Source organism: Giraffa tippelskirchi, chromosome 9, assembly GCF_054371585.1.
Source record: "Giraffa tippelskirchi isolate mGirTip1 chromosome 9, T2T-mGirTip1v1.2.pri, whole genome shotgun sequence".
In the NCBI taxonomy this organism is placed as follows: domain Eukaryota; kingdom Metazoa; phylum Chordata; class Mammalia; order Artiodactyla; family Giraffidae; genus Giraffa; species Giraffa tippelskirchi.
This window is the reverse complement of record NC_137283.1, coordinates 7227080-7243805: the sequence shown is the minus strand read 5'-3', so window position 1 is coordinate 7243805 and position 16726 is coordinate 7227080. Positions and strand designations below refer to the sequence as shown.

Below are 16726 nucleotides of genomic sequence, written 5' to 3'. Positions count from 1 at the left end.
TTGGAGATAATGGCAGAGGCTGCCCTGGAGCGGCGGGTGGTGATAAGGACAGACTTCCAGATGTCCGTGCTGATGTCTGAGGAATGCCAGCTAGTGGCCTGGAGTGGGACTGTCTCCCTCCTCCCCACCCCGCCGGCCCCCTTGCCTCCTCTTCGGCCCCTCCGTCCCCCCACCCCCCTAGACCTCTGTGGAAGCGCGTAGCCCTAACCACCTGACCAGCGTGGAATTCCGTTTACTGACTTTAAGTAAGTGATTGTCACAAGACCTGTAAAGGGTTTTGAAGAGAAGTTATGAATTTACTAGCCTTTGCGGATGCCACGATGGACGAAACCCCTGCCTTCCGGTTACCCTGAATTAAATGTTCCTCCCCTTTTGCCTCGTTTCACATTCAACGGTATTTTATTTTTTATTTTTTTGTTTTTGTTTCTTTTTTTTTTATTCATCGGTATTTTAAAGGAATCAGAGCTTCCATTATTCTCCAGGTTTAAAAATAGAACGTTTCCCCCTTGATTATGTGACTCAAATTTGGCTCAGACTGTATGTGCCAAAAGCTCTACAAAAAAGAGGATTAAACGAGTTTTTCAGCGTAAAAATATAGTGCTTGTATGAGTCAGCCATCATTTCTGCGTTCTGGAAATGTATTAACCTTATCCCCAGTCTATTTTAAAACTGTTTTTTTTGTTGTTGTTGTTATTATTACTAGGATAAACATTCACAAATCTGATACTTTATATAAAGCTGTGGCAGGCATAGAAATAACCGTTTTTCTATTTAGGGTTTTGTGCTATTTTATGGCCCATATGAATGCAACATACACGTGGATCCGTTTCAGAGAAATATGAAAAGCATATCTTACAGCCCAAAGACAAGAGAGTTTACCAAATCGTTTTCCAATAAAGTGGAAACAGCTTTAAGAGGGATCTCTTGGCAAAACCCATCGAAGACCCGCCAAGCTAAAGCCTCTTTATCCAGTTAACAGGGAATTCAGCCCATTCTTAAAACTTCGGGGTCCCCGGTGTAAGGACCTAGAGGGTAGACAACTGCAATTTGTGGCTTTTTTTAGCCAGCAATCACAGACGGAATGCAAGCAGCCACAAAAAGGAGGCAGACAACCGCAATGCACCGTAGAGGAAAGACAGCCAGCGGAGAGCGCCAGCCCCGAGGACTCGCGGCGCTCAGGTTCTCCTCCAGGCGGGGGAGTGTCCTCCCAAGGAGCCCTGCCCTTTTCTGGCCTTAAGTTCCTCTGTAAAAGAGACTGGCCGGCCCCGCAGGTCCTCCTCCGCCCTACTCACTCGAGAAAAGCGGGTTTGATGGTATCTACCAAAAACGGAAGTCTGTCTTCAGATAACACTGCGCTAGTCGTTAGATGTACATCCTCTGCCTCAGAACCACCCTTCAGTTAAAGTATTTTCCATCTTTATTTATGAAATAGAATACGGGGAATAAGATTTGAAGGCCTCCCTTAGCGACGCTGAGTGCGAAAGAACTAGGTCAAGAAGGGGCAGTGGAACCGGGCCCAGGACGCAGGCACCAGGCAGGGGTCTAGAGGCGGGGCCTAGGCGAGGGAGGGGCGGGGCCTGGGCGTGGGGCGGGGCCTGGGCGTGGGGCGGGGCGGGCGGACTTGCCTTGAAGTAGGCGAACTGCAGGAACTTGTAGGGCTCTCGGCGCTGGAAGTCCGCCAGTACTTCGCGGCTGGGCTGCGACTGGCGGAAGGCCGGCAGGCCCTGCTTGCAGCGTTTGAGACAGTGCGCGCGGCGCAGCAGGCCCCCGAAGAGGCGCAACTCCGGGTAGCGCGCGAGGCCGGCGGCGGGCTCGGGCTGCGGCGCCGCGCTGCAGTTGCGGTGGCAGAAGGCCTCGCTGTCCCGTAGCAGGCGGTGCAGCCGCAGGCTGATCTCCAAGTAGCCCACGCTCTCCGCCCAGTGCTCGCTGCTGTACTGGTCCAGCGCGTGCCGGTAGGCCGACTCAAGCGGCATCAGCTCGTCCCGCGGGAAGCTGCGGAAGCTGTAGCGCTCGTACTGGGCGCGCCCCGAGTGCAGCGCGCACACCGCGCATAGCAGCACCAGCAGCGCCGCGGCCGCCGGGCGCCCCGGCTCCATCGCTCCAGGCGGAAGGAAGGAAAGAGAGGAGAACGAAGGAAAGGAAAAGGGAGCCGAACGCTGAAGAGGCGGAGACGCCAGCCTCAGGCCCGCCCCGTCCGGCCGCCTCTCCCCGCCCAGCCGGGGGGTCCGGGCGAAGCTGCCCGTACGAGGCGGGTGTCCTAGGGAGGTGCGCTGCCCTCTAGTTTCTGCGTGTCTAACCCGTGATCCCCGGCTCGGCTGATCGCTCCTTTAGAGAAGGCGGTCTGCAAGCCAGACGCGGCCCTGATGGATCTGCGCTGCTTAGACTTTAGAATCACTTAGAGGACTTTTGAAAAACGCAGATTCACAAGTGACTCCAGACTTTCTCTTTCAACAAATCTGGCTGAGATGGGGATCTGAGGGTTTGCAGTTCTAACCAGCAGCCTAGTGAGGCTAATGCTGCAGGTCCACGGCCTACACTTTGATGACCGCGAACGACCTTACATTTCAGTGAGAGAGACAGTGCATATATAAAATTAATAAGGATGTCGATGGCACTTTGTAAAACTATTGAGCTAATCAAGTTGAAGATGTACACACCTTATGATTGCGATTCCAAGCTTCTGAATACGCTCGAGAAACGTGTATGTGTGCATCAAAAGATGTGTATGAAATGTTAAAAGCAGTACTGTTATTATTAAATTTTTTGGCCGCACCGCGCGACTTTCAGGGATCTTAGTTCCCGGACCACGGATCAAACCCCTGACCCAGCCGTGGGAGCGCCAAGTCCTAACCAGCGGACTGCCAGTGATTAAGTCCTAGCATTGTGATTTTAATTACTTAAATTTTTTCTTTAAATAATTTACAGAAAATTTGCAAGGAGAGTACATACAACTCCTATATATCCTTTATACACATTCACAAATTAATAACTTATGCCACATTTCTTTTCTCTATTCTTTTCTGAATCATTTGAGAGAAGGTTGCATACATCAGGCCACTTACCCTATAATCTTTTAGTATGTATGTCCTAGGAACCGAAACTCTGTGTGTGTGCTCAGTCATGTCTGACTCTTTGCAACCCCGTGGACTGTAGCCCACCAGGCTATGTCCATAGGATTCTCCAGGCAAAAACCCTGGAGTGGGTTGCCATTTCCTTCTCCAGGGGATCTTCCCGACCCAGGAATTGAACCCGTGTCTCCTGCATTGACAGGCGGATTCTTTACAACTGCCCCTCCTGGGAACAAAACTACAATGCTTAAATTCATTAATGATCAAATTCACTAACCTATATCCCCTTTTTCAGTTTTGTCAGCTAATAATGTCTTTTATGGGCTTCCCTGGTGGCTCCTCAGTAAAGACTGCCTGCAATGCAGGAGTTGTGGGAGATGCACTGGTAGCTCAGTGGTAAAAAAAAAAAATCTGCCTCCCAATGCAGGAGACATAAGAGACGTGGATTCCATTTCAACTGTTGCTGCAACTAAACAGCAATAATGTCTTTTATAGCACGTTTTCCCCCTGGGCAGGATGCATCCAGTATCATGCACTATATCTAGTTGTCTCTTCTGTCTAATGTTCTAGAATCTGAACCTTCAGATTTTATTGTTATGCTATTGACACTAAGAGTACAGGCCAAAACAACAGTGAGATCCACTACACACCTATTAGAATGGCCAAAATTCAAAATACTGACAGCACCAAATGCTGACAAGGATGCAGAGCAACAAGAACTCTGTTCATCTCTGGTGGGAATGTAAAATGGTACAGTTACCTTGGAAAGACAGTCTGGCAGTTTCTACCAAACTAAAAATACCCTGCCATACTATCCAGCAAAATTACATTCACTGGTATTGACTGAACTAAGGTGAAAACATCTATTCATACAGAAACCTACACATGAATGTTTATAGCAGCTTTTTACATAATGGCTAAAACTTGGAAGCAAACAAGATGTCCTTCAACGAGTGAATCAATGAACTGTGGTACATTCACATCCAGACAATAGAATATTACTCAGCACTAAAAAGAAATGAGCTATCGTGCCACAAAAAGACAAAAACTTAAATACATTTTACTACGTAAAAGGTTATATTTGAAAAGGCTATATACTGTATGATTCCAACTATATATGACGTTATGTTTGGGGGTTTTATTTATTTGTTTTCTTGTTGGCTGCACTGCGCTGCTTGTGGGATTTTAGCTCCCCAACCAGGGATTGAACCTGGGCCCTCAGCAGTGAGAATGTGGAGTCCTAACCAATGGACCAGCAGGGAATTCCCCCAACTATATGCCATTCTGGAAAAGGCAAAACTTTGAGAACAGTAAAAGGATCACTGATTGCCAGGTGTTACGGGGAGAGAGGGGTAACAGGCACAGCACAGAGGATTTTAGGGCAGCGAGACTATTCCGTGTGATACTATAATGGTGGATGGATACCATTACACACTTCTCAAAACCCAAAGAATATGCAGTAACAAGAGTGGACCCTAATGTAAGTCATGGACTTTGGGTGATTATATTGAATCAAAGTAGCTTCATTGGTTGTACTAGGTGTACCAGTCTGGTGTGGGATTCTGATAGTGGGAGAGGCTGCGTGTATGTAGCTGCTGCTGCTGCTGCTGCTAAATCGCTTCAGTCGTGTCCGACTCTCTGCGACCCCATAGACAGCAGCCCACCAGGCTCCCCCGTCCCTGGGATTCTCCAGGCAAGAACACTGGAGTGGGTTGCCATTTCCTTCTCCAATGCAGGAAAGTGGAAAGTGAAATATGAAAGTGAAGTCGCTCAGTCGTGTCCGACTCCTAGCGACCCCGTTGACTGCAGCCTACCAGGCCCCTCCATCCATGGGATTTTCCAGGCAAGAGTAGTGGAGTGGGGTGCCATTGCCTTCTCTGGTGTATGTAGCAGTGGAGGGTAAATGGAAAACTTCTGTGCCTTTCATTCAATGTTGCTGCAAACCTAAAACTGCTCTAAAAATTAAAGTCTATTTTAAAAAAGAATACAGGGGTCTTCCCTGGTGGCTCACTGGTAAAGAATCTGCCTGCCAATGCAGGAGACATGGGTTTGATTCCTGGTCCCAAAAGATCCCACATGCTTCTGAGCAACTAAGCCCATGTGCCACAACTACTGAGCCTGTGCTCTAGGACTTGGGAGCTGCAACTATTGAGCCCACGGGCCGCCTAGAGCCCATGCTCTGCAACAAAAGCTTGAACCCTGCAACTAGAGAGTAGCCTCTGCGACAAGAAAAGCCTGCACAGCATGGACGACCTAGCACAGCCGAAAGTAAATAAAATTATTTTTAAGAATACAGGCCAGTTATTTTATAAAAAGTCCTTCATTGAGGTTTCTCGCTGTTTCTTCATGATTAGATTCAGATTAAGGTCTTTGAACTAGAACAGGGGTCCCCAGCGCCTGGGCAACAGACTGATACTGGTCTGTGGTCTGTTAGGAACCGGGCCACAACAGGAGGTGAGCGAAGCTTCATCTGTATTTGTAGCTGCTCCCCATCGCTCTCCCATCAGCCCTAGATGGGACCGTCTAGTTGCAGGAAAACAAGCTCAGGGCTCCCACTGATTCTGCATTATAGTGAGTTGTAGAATTATTTCATTGTCTATCACAACGTAATAATAATAGAAATAAAGTGCACAGTAAATGTAATGCACTTGAATCATCCCCAAACCATTCCCCCCACCCACCCTCCCACATCCCAGTCCATGGAAAAATTGTCTTCCATGAAACCGGTCCCTGGTGCCAAAAAGGTTGGGGACCACTGGACTAGAATACAGTCCTTCTCAGATGTCACTGGAGGAACACACTGTCAGCCCCTTATCATTGATGTTAATTGTGATTACCTTGTTAAGGCTGTATCCATTTTCTCCACTTCATTTTTTTTTCTTTTGTATTTAGTAAGTGTTTTGGGTATGATACAGCAGCACAGTTCCTAATAGTAGAAAGCAGAAATAACCTGTGTAAAAACAAAAGAGAATTTTTTTGTTTGTTTTTTTAGAGAGAAGAAGCACATGTAGGAGAAAATTTTACAGCGGGGAATAATAAAAGAATTACAGCTATACATAACAGCACAGTTTAGCCTTAAAAAGAATGATTCCACTTGTCTAAAGTTTAAAAGCATGCTAAATCACATAAAATATTATTTAGGAATGCCAGTAATACAGTCTTACCTCATACAAACAAATATGGTTTTTCCAGTAGTCATGTACGGATGTGAGAGTTAGACCATAAAGAAGGCTGAAAGTGAAAGTTGCTCAGTAGTGTCCAACTCTTACCCATCCCATGGACTATACAGACAGTGGAATTCTCCAGGCTGGGGTACTGGAGTGGGTAGCCTTTCCCTTCTCCAGGGGATCTTCCCAACCCAGGGATCAAACCCACATCTCTCGCCTTCCGGGTGGATTCTTAACCAGCTGAGCCACAAGGGAAGCCCAAGAACACTGGAGCGGGTAGCCTATCCCCTCTCTAGCGGATCTTCCTGACCCGGAATCGAACCGGGGTCTCCTGCATGGCAGGCGGATTCTTTACCAACTGAGCTATCAGGGTGCTTTTGAACTGTGGTGCTAAAGAAGACTCTTGAGAGTCCCTTGGATGGCAAAGATCAAACCAGTCAATCCTAAAGGAAATCAACCCTGACTATGCGTTGGAAGGACTGATGCTGAAGCTGAAGCTCCAATACTCTGGCCACCTGATGCAAAGAGTCGACTCATTGGAAAAGACCCTGATGCTGTGAAAGATTGAGGGCAGGAGAAGGAGGGGGCAACAGAGGATGAGATGGTTAGACAGCATCACCAATTCAATAGACAAGAGTTTAAGCAAACTCCGGGAGAAAGGATAAGGAAGCCTGGTGTGCTGCAGTCCATGGGGTCACAAAGAGTCAGACACGACTGAGAGATGGAACAATAACATACAAACATACAAGATAAAACTGTAATGAAAAAGGAACCATAAACAAAACTTTTGGATTATGATTTCCTATAAGTTGGAGAAGGAAACGGCAACCCACTCCAGTGTTCTTGCCTGGAGAATCTCACGGACGGTGGAGCCTGGTGGGCTGCTGTCTATGGGGTCGCACAGAGTCGGACACGACTGAAGCAACTTAGCAGCATAAGGTGGAAGGCCCCTCAGGTGACTTAAATGGCAAATTCTCTTTAGTATCATGAATTTATTCATTCTTTCACTACACTGTTCAGCACCTACCTTAGACCAGGTCCTGCCCTTGGCACGGAATGCAAAGATGAATCAGACATACATCCTTGACTACAAAGAACTTCCAGTTCAGTAGAGATAAGACATCTATTTTTTTTTTTTCATTTGTTCCATTAACCTATAGTAAACTATTGTGTGACAGGGACTATATTAAAGAAATATCAACTCGTTCCCTCCAAGTCTTGAGAAGACAGGTCAGCAAACCTTTAATTACCCACCATTAGAGCTGGAGAGAGTGTTATGTGGACCCCAAAGAGGGTTGGGTAACTATCTTATTGATTTCTGGCTGCTATCACAGGCCCAATGGATGGCTTGTAGACTGAAATTTATTTCTCATGGTCTGGAGGCTGAGAACCCCAGGATCACGGTGTTGGCAGGTTTGGTGTCAGGTAAGAACCTACTCTCTGGTTCATGGATGGAAGGGGCAAGGGAACTTTCTGGTGTCTCTCCCTCTTTTTTTAAAAAAAAAAAAATATCGATTTTTAATTGAAGGATAATAATTGCTTTACAATATTGTGTGGGTTTCTGCCATACAGCAACATGAATCAGCCATGGGTACACATATGTGCCAGGGCCCCTGCAATCCAAGCAGCTGTGCCACCTCCACACCTGGGACAGACCTAAGTCCTCAAGGAGTCTCACTTTTTTTTTATTTGGCTGCATGGCTTGCTGGATCTTAGTTGCCTGACCAGGGATTGAACCCTGGGCCACTGCAGTGAAAGCACCTGGTCCTAACCACTGGATTCTCTCTCTCTTTTAATAAATGTTTGGCCATACCTCATGGCATGTGGGATCTTAGTTCCCCAACCTGGGACTGAACCCATGTTCTCTGGATTGAAAGGCAGCCCATCAGGGAAGTCCCTGGGGTCTGTTTTTCAAGGGCACTAATCCCATCCGTGAGGGCCCCGTCCTCATGAGCTAATCACCCCAAAGACTTCAAAGACCTCATTTCCAAATACCATCACTTTGGGGATTAGGTTTCAACATATAAATTTGGGGAGGGGTACAAATCTTCAGTCTGTAGCACTAACCTAGTCTGAAGGTGAGTCTGGGAAAGTTTCTTGCAAGAGGTCATTCTTCAAGTCTTGAAGGGCCTGAACAAAAGGAACAGAAGTTTGCTGGAGGCAAGAAGGGAAAAAGGAAGAAGATTCTTGGCAAAAGAAATAACAGTTACAAGGGAGAAGAGAGGTGATGGGACTGGCAGCCAAAAAACAGCATAAAGACCCCAAATGTGATCCTATAAGAAAGATGAAGGCGTGGGAATTCCTTGGTGGTCTGGTGGTTAAGACTTTGCACTTCCACGGCGGGGGACCCCCGGCTCAGTCCCTTGTCGGGGAGCTAAGATCCTACAAGCCTCGCAGTGTGACCAAAAATAATTAATTCATTCATAATTAAAAGAAGATGAGGGTCTGAGTTAAGGCACAGAACATAAAGAGCCATAACACAGAGAAAGATAAATGTTATAAGTCCGATGTATGTAGAGTGAAGTGGAAATTGTTGGAAGGAAAGAACTCTTTCAGCTAGTGCAAGCACTAATTACTTCATTACGAAAGAGGCATTAAATCTGGGATTTGAATTGGGAATGAATTGTGACTTGTGGTCCTAAAAGCAAAATCTAAGAGGACATCCCCAGAACCCACGGATAGAGAAAGCTTAAGAAATACACACAGGCAAGAAATAGTAGGCTGCAGAGCAGTTTCTTCGTGTTCAACAAAGAATGGTCTCATGCTGGGTGGGCTAGAAAACAGAGACTGAGGCAAGAATTAAGTGCTTGGACTTTATGTGGAAGGTAGAATGCATGACTGGGCGAGAGGAAAGGAAAGGAAAAGGAAAGAAAAGATGAGATGCAAAGTGCGTACGTGTGTGCTATGCCGCTTCGGTCACGTCCGATTCTTCATGACCCTGTGAACCACAGCCCGCCAGGCTCCTCTGTCCATGGGGTTCTCCAGGCAAGAATACTGGAATGGATTGCCATGCCCTCCTCCAGGGGATCTTCCTGACCCAGGGATGGAACCTGCATTTGTTACCTGTCCTGCAGTAGCAGGCCAGTTCTTTACCGCTGGAGGCACCTGGGGAGCCCCAGAGATGCAACACACAGAGACGCAAAGTAACGTGTTCCCACACTGGCTACACCTTCAGGACAGCTTGAAGACATAGGGGCCTTGGCAGGTGCACCCACTAGACCACGTAGAATGTCTCTGGACAAGCTATACAGAGAAACCACTCCTTGAAATAGTTGATTGGAGCGAAGAAGGGTGAGGAGGACGTTTATTTACTGGCTCATTCCCTGCTCTGATCTCCACTGCACTGTGGTTCTCCATGAGAGAGTGAACTTGCCTGCCCTTCTGGGTTGCACCACCCAGCCACAGAGGAAGCGTGGTGCTCTGTTCCAACGAGCGCACAGGTGTCCGGAGGAGCCAGAAACTCCAGGTGGTTGGTTTGGGGCGATAGATGTGCAGCCAGGATAGCTGGATGGAACAGACAGCTGAGGGCTCTGGAGACAGGTAACTAGGGAATCTAATGGGTCACATCAATGTGTTTGATATAGCAGTCAGAGAGGTTGTAATCAAATTACCACGCATACTCTCTGGCCCAGAAGTTGCAAACTTTCCTGTCTGCTGGGGCCTGCAGGCCATGGCAAAGGTGCAGCAGACCAGAAGGAGATGTTGCAAACTGAAAGAACTGACCTGCCTCAAGAATGTCCCAATTCAACCTGTGATCGACTGTTATCCCAGGGAACTTGGCCTTCTGTGGCTAGACTTTCTGATCATTTTTTCTTTTTTTGGTCAAACCATGCAGCATGTGGGAGCTTAGCTTCATGACCAGGGATCAAACCCTCGCCCACTGCAGTGGAAGTATGAAGTCCTAACCACTGGACCACCGGGGAAGTCTCAGAGAGAGAGTGTGTGTGTGTTGAAAACAAAGTCACTCCGCCTCCCATCCCCCTGCCCCATTAAGAAGGGCCTCATGTGGGGTATTTTTGGTTTTAGATCTTAGACTCCTGAAAGGGAGTTTGAGGACATGCGGACCAAGGCATCCTAACCTCACAAGAGTCATAAAAGGTGAGCCGGTCTTGGGGCACAGCTGCCAAGTTTTATTGAGACTGTGAGGAAACTGCAAGTTGATGATTTCACAATTACATCTTTTTATTGCAAATAGATGGGGAAACAATAGAAACAGTGAAAGACTTTATTTTGGGGGCTCCAAAATCACTGCAGATGGTGATTGCAGGCATGAAATTAAAAGACGGTTGCTCCTTGGAAGAAAAGCTATGACCAACCTAGACAGCATATTAAAAAGCAGAGACATTACTCTGCTGAAAAAGGTGCGTCTAGTCAAAGCTATGGTTTTTCCAGTAGTCATGTATGGATGTGAGAATTGTACTATCAAGAAAGCTGAGTGCTAAAGAATTGAGGCTTTTGAACTGTGGTGTTGGAAAAGACTCTTGAGAGTCCTTTGGACTGCAAGGAAATCAAACCAGTCCATCCTAAAGGAAATCAGTCCTGAATATTCATTGGAAGGACTGATACTGAAGCTGAAACTCCAATACTTTGGCCACCTGATGGGAAGAGGCGACTCATTGGAAAAGACCCTGATGCTGGGAAAGACTGAAGCAGGAGGAGAAGGGGACGACAGAGGATGAAATGGTTGGATGGCATCACCAACTCGATATACACGAGTTTGAGTAAGCTCTGGGAGTTGGTGATAGACAGGGAAGCCTGGCGTGCTGCAGTCCATTGGGTCGCAAAGAGTTGGACATGACTGAGTGACTGAACTGAACTTAAATGATTGTTTCATAATCATACCCATTAGTTGGTTGCACAATTTAACCCCAGGATACAGGTCTTGTGACTTTTTTCGTCAGAAAATTTAAAGACTTGAAAGAAGCATGAGGGATTGCTACACAGCAGAACTGTCTGAATCTGTATAGGCCGGAGGCTTTATTTTATATTTTTTAAATAACCTTTTTATTTTGATATAAGAATTTCTATATGCCTTTTGCTGAATTCATCGATTGTTAACATTCTGCCTCATTTGCTCCATAATTTGCTCTCATCCTATACGTGTAATAATATGTGTATTACGTATGATTATATATATACATGTAATAAATGTATATTTATTTTAATGTATAATTATATATACGATACATACACATGAGGCTTCCCAGGTGGCACAGTGGTCAACAATCTGCCTGCCAATGCAGGACACACAAGAAATGTGGGTTTCACCCTGGGTTGGGAAGATCCCCTGGAGAAGGAAATGGCAACCCACTCCAGCCATCTGGGCTGGAAAATTCCATGGACAGAGGAGCCTGGTGGGGTACGGTCCATGGGGTCACCGAGTCAGACACAACTGACCACTGCCCGGCACAGTAGCACATCCTGTCTGTGCACACCTAGACCGTCCCGTCCGTGCACACGTAGACCGTCCCGTCCGTGCGCACCTAGACAGGAACTATAAATAAAGCAGGCACAGAAGCATCGTGGCCTTGTGAAAATAACCTGGACTCTAATAAACCATAATGAAAAAACAGGAAAAAGAACATTTATATATATATATATATATGTATATAAATAAACTGGAATCACTTTGCTCTACTCCAGAAACTATTCATAACATAACATTGTAAATCAAATATACCTCAATAAAAAAAAATAAAGATAAAAAGGAACTTGGGGTTTAAAGTCAGCCAATGAGACTAGAGATCCCATCACTTCCTGACTCTGTGGCTACTGGCAAGTACCTCCTCTGTGACTCGGTTTTCTCATCCGTGAAATGTGGATAATAACGTGCAATTAGGTTGTGACGCAGACTGACTCACTGCTGGTAAAGCCTTTAGCACAACCATGGCTATTATTACTTCCAGTTCAACTATGACACAGAGTCAGGTGCTAAAATCTCAGAAACAAACTACTATCTATACTCTCTGGGCAAGCTTCTATTGTAAAGGGCCAGATACGATACATTTTAGGTTTCGTGGCTCATAAAGGAAAGCTAAGACAAACCTAGCCAGCGAATTAAAATGCAGAGACATCACTTTGCCAACAAAGGTCCGTACAAAGCTATATTTTTTCTAGTAGTCATGTATGGATGTCAGAGTTGGCATCAAGAAAGCTGAATGCCGAAGAAGACTCTTGAGAGTCCCTTGGACGGTAGGGAGATCAAGCCAGTCAGTCCTTAAGAAAATTAACCCTGAATATTCATTGGAAGGAAAGATGCTGAAGCTGAAACTCCAGTATTTTGGGCAACTGATGCACAAGTTGATTCATTGGAAAAGACTCTGATCCTAGGAAAGACTGAAGGCAAACGGAGATGAGGGAGGCAGAGGATGAGATGGCTGCATAGCATCACTGACTCAAGGGACATGAATTTGCGCAGATTCCGGCAGATAGCGGAGGACGGGGGAGTCTAGCGTGCTGCAGTCTATGGGGTTGCAAAGAGTTGGACACAACTTAGGGACTGAACAGCAACAACCACAAAGTCTCTGTTTCAGCCACTCGACTGCCATTGTAACCCCAAAGCAGTCACAGGCAGGGCGTAGTGGGTTAGAAGGGGCTGTAGTCTAATACAACTTTATTCATGGATGCTAACATTTGAATCTCTTATCTTTTTTTTTTGGCCACGTCTCAAGGCGTGTGGGGTCTTAGTTCTTAGACCAGACAAAGGATTGAACCCTCTTCCCCTGCAGTGAAAGTATGGAGTTCTACCACTGGACCGCTAGGGAAGTCCCCCTCATTTTTTTTTTTTTTTAGGTTTCTTTATTTTTATTTTTCATTGTGCTGGGTCTTCGTTGCTGGGTGGGCTTTCTCTAGCTGCGGAGAGTGGGGGCTACTCTGGAGTTGCGGTGCATGGGGTTCCCATTGCAGTGGCTTCTCTTGTTGTGGGGCACAGGCTTTAGGCACACACGCTTCTGTACTTGCAGCTCGCAGGTCCTACAACACAGGCTCAAATGTTGCGCACAGGCTTAACTGCTCTGCAGCATGTGGGATCTTCCCAGAAAAGGGATTGAACCCGCGTCTCCTCCATTATCAGGTGGATTCGTTACCACTGAGCCACCAGGGAAGCCCCCAAAATAACTTTTAAACTAATTTTAAAAACAATTACAGGGAATTCCCTGACAGTCCAGCAGTTAGGACTCTGTGTTTCCACTGCAGAGGGCATGGGTTCGATCCCTCATTGGGGAACTAAGATCCCACATGCCTTGAGGTGAGGTCAAAAAAAAAAAAAAAGAAAAAGATACAGGAAGTGACACAAAACGAATGACTAAGAGGTGAGTACTCCTGTAACCACCCTCTAGTTCAAGAAACAAAACTTGGGGGGCCTTTCCCATTTCAGGCCCTCACTCTCATAAGTAATTACTACTCTTTATTATTATTACTTTACTTATTTATTTGGTTGTGCCAGGTTTTAGTTGTGGCATGCAAGCTCTTAGTTGCAGCATGTGCTGCTGTGGGAGCTAGTCCCCTGACCAGGGATTGAACCCTGGCCCCCTGCATTGGAAGCTGAGAGTCCTAGCCACTGGACCACGAGGGAAGTCCCATAACCACTACTCTTGTCTTTGATAACCATCACTCTCGTTGTTAAAAACCAGACTAAGTTTGAAAAAGGTCTGCAAATTGTAAAAAAAAAAAAAAAAAATAGTGCTAAAGAAAAAAAATTGGATACTTGCTAAAGTGGTAAGGAAGATTTTCTTCAAGATTTTTTGTAATAACGGTCAATTCTACTGCCACAGGTGGAGAGGGATCGTTCTCAATTCTAATTACAGCAAAGAGAGCTGGGGATTTATAGTCAGCAGAGTTAGGGGCCTGTGGGTGGAAAATTGTAAGAGGAGGTCTCAAAGGATTCTTGCTAAGGGTAGGTCAAAGAGTTAGATGTCAAGGAGAGGTGGGATGGGGATGAGTAGCTTGATCAGATAACAAGAATTGGGGGATTTGTTCTAAACTGACTTAGCAAGATTCTTTGCTAAGAATTTTTTTTTTTTTTTTGCTAATTTGCTAAGACTGGACAATTCCGGGCAGGCAAGGACAGGTCAGGCACAGAAGGCCAAGATCCAGGTCTAGAAGAGTCTCTAGTCAGAGAAGCCTAATTAAAGTTTAGTCAAGGAGTCTATCAATAAACCGCAATTTGGTGGGGGGGGGGTCGGTGATCGCAGTTTGGCTTGTGGGATCTTAGTTCCCCTACCAGGGATTGAATGTTGCAACCACCAAGGAATTCCCTAATCCTATACTGTTATTGTTAACCTCAAGCCTCAAGTTAACAATATGGGCTTCCCTAGTGGCTCAGTGTTAAACAATCTGCCTGCAATGTAGGAGATTCAGGTTCCATCCCCGGGTGGGGAATCGGACAATGGGAATCCAGTCCAGTATCCTTGCCTGGGAAATCCCATGGACAGAGAAGCCTGGTGGGCTATATAGTCCCTGCGGTCACAAAGACTCGGACACGACTTAGCGACTAAAGCATCAGCAAGTTAATATATTTAACATGAGTGAATTTTGTAGTGTTGGGGCCAGTGTGAGGAAAGCAGGAGAGACTCCATCTTGAAGTCTGTCATCCATCTTAAAGACAGGATGTAAACTGGGCGTGAACCCTGCCCAAGAATGAGAAAACCACTGCTAATGAAAACCAGGTCTCCTGGAGACTTGCCTCCCTACAGATGGCAAAGGGAGACTGTAGTTGAGGTCAGGCTGCCCCTGTTAGATTAACCATGGAGATATCCACCCTTGATGTATAATGGTTGTTCCCGGCCTTAACCTTGTTTGGTCTCCTAGCACCTATTTGTTTTAAAACTCAGTCATACATGACAAAGAGGTTGCTAACATGTAACCACTCACGTGGTGGGGGTGGGGGTGGGGGCCTCTGGGAAACATCAAGGTCCTTGTTGGGAACTGATTCCCCTTGGACCTGCTGGTTAATAAACTGTACCCCACACTGTCTTGTGTCCTCTGAGGTGTGTTTTGTGACTCCCGATTGCACAACAGTAGAATGTTAATCGTAACTCAATAAGGCTGGAAAATATATATACATATATATATTTGAAAGTGATTTCCCTAAAGGCGCCTTCCTCTGAGACTCAGTTTTGATTAAAGATGATTTAAAGTACAGCGATGCAAAGGAGGGATTTGCAGAGAGTTTTGGCAGCCAGGTTGGAAAAGACAACTTCAGGCTCAGATCTAGGGGTAACCAGAAGTCCTGGACTGGTTAACTCACAGTAGAGTCTCCCTTTCCCCACGTGTAGAAAAGAGATCATACTAGATATTTTACATCCACTTGACAGATCTGCTTGCATCACAGGGGTGTTGAGTGGCTTAAGTGCAAAACTGAAAGATGGGAGCTGTAGCTACTCTTATCTCTCAAAATCCAGTAGGAAATAAAAATTCCTTAGACCCAGGAGCCTTGAGGGTTGGCATTCCTGAAGGTTTCGCCACAGTTGAACCACACCTCTTAATGTATCAGTAACCTGGAAAAGACCCTGATGCTGGGTAGGATTGGGGGCAGGAGGAGAAGGGGACGACAGAGGGTGAGATGGTTGGATGGCATCACCGACTCGATGGACATGGGTTTGGGTAGACTCTGGGAGTTGGTGATGGACAGAGAGGCCTGGCATGCTGCAGTTCATGGGGTCGCAAAGAGTCGGACACGACTGAGCGACTGAACTGAACAGAACTGAACTGAACCTGGAATAATGGTTCTCAAGCTTTGCGTGCTGTCATAATGACCCGGACGGTTGTAAAAAGATTTCTGGATCCTATCCCCAGGGTTTCTTGGGCGAGGACTTGTTATTTCCAATTCCAATACGTAACAGATGGAAGACTGATTCAGGGACCACACTTGGCAGACCCCTGGTTGTTTTCCAGACTGCCCCTATGAAGGGCTGAGGATCCATCTAGTCCACTTAGGTTTATCTGGCCCGTTTCTGTCGTGTCCAGGGAGGCGGGGAGCAAGGCGACCCTTGTTAAAGTCCAAACCCGAGGTGCGTTATCAAGCTGCTGACAGCGAGTACTCCTGAGTGTCTTTGCAAAAGGTCCCTCCCTCCGGCGGAGGCCGGCCAGGGTCAGATAACACTGCCCTGGAGTCACGCGGCCGCGTGTGGCCCCAGGCTCTCGCCTGCAGGGCTCCGGCCTCCGCGGCTGCGGCTGGGCGGAGCGCGGGGCGGAGCCGGCGCGAGGCGGGGCCAGGCCCCAGGTCCTCAGTCAAGTGACACCGAACGGCTGCCCGGGCTGACTGCGGAGCCGGGAGGCCGGGGCGTGGACATGCCGGGGGTCGCTCGCCTCCTCGCCCTGCTGCCGGGGCTGCTGCTGCTGGGCTCTGCGCGTGGTTTGCACGTAAGTCCACAGGACCCCCGCGCACAAATGATGAATCGGGGGACGCTGGCGGGGAACCGCGCTGGGGCTGCTGCCACCTGGGGTCCCACAGGGCGGAGGTCCTGGGACCCCGAGGCCCGCCCGGGCCCG

General features: G+C 47.0%; 2 protein-coding genes and 1 long non-coding RNA gene across 7 annotated transcripts in view; 1 reads left to right on the top strand and 2 right to left on the bottom strand.

The window, feature by feature from the left end:
* Positions 1–2192, bottom strand: part of CRTAP (cartilage associated protein) — a 35632-nt gene extending 33440 nt beyond the window's left edge. For all 4 annotated transcript variants that reach the window (XM_081527123.1, XM_081527124.1, XM_081527125.1 and 1 more), the window contains exon 1: positions 1626–2192. In XM_081527123.1, the coding sequence (XP_081383249.1) occupies positions 1626–2096 (471 nt within the window). In that variant the 5' untranslated portion in view covers positions 2097–2192. The remainder of the gene's footprint in view (positions 1–1625) is intronic.
* Positions 2193–5337: 3145 nt separating this feature from the next.
* The window catches only part of LOC145520556 (uncharacterized), a 46304-nt gene continuing 34915 nt past the window's right edge, over positions 5338–16726 (bottom strand). The window contains exons 5-6 of the long non-coding RNA XR_014064581.1: positions 5906–6018; positions 5338–5629 (exon numbers count right to left, since the gene is read on the bottom strand). This is a non-coding gene — a long non-coding RNA (uncharacterized LOC145520556). The remainder of the gene's footprint in view (positions 5630–5905; positions 6019–16726) is intronic.
* Positions 16464–16726, top strand: part of GLB1 (galactosidase beta 1) — a 97935-nt gene continuing 97672 nt past the window's right edge. For both annotated transcript variants that reach the window (XM_081527103.1, XM_081527104.1), the window contains exon 1: positions 16464–16597. In XM_081527103.1, coding sequence (XP_081383229.1) covers positions 16526–16597 — 72 coding nt within the window. In that variant the 5' untranslated portion in view covers positions 16464–16525. The remainder of the gene's footprint in view (positions 16598–16726) is intronic.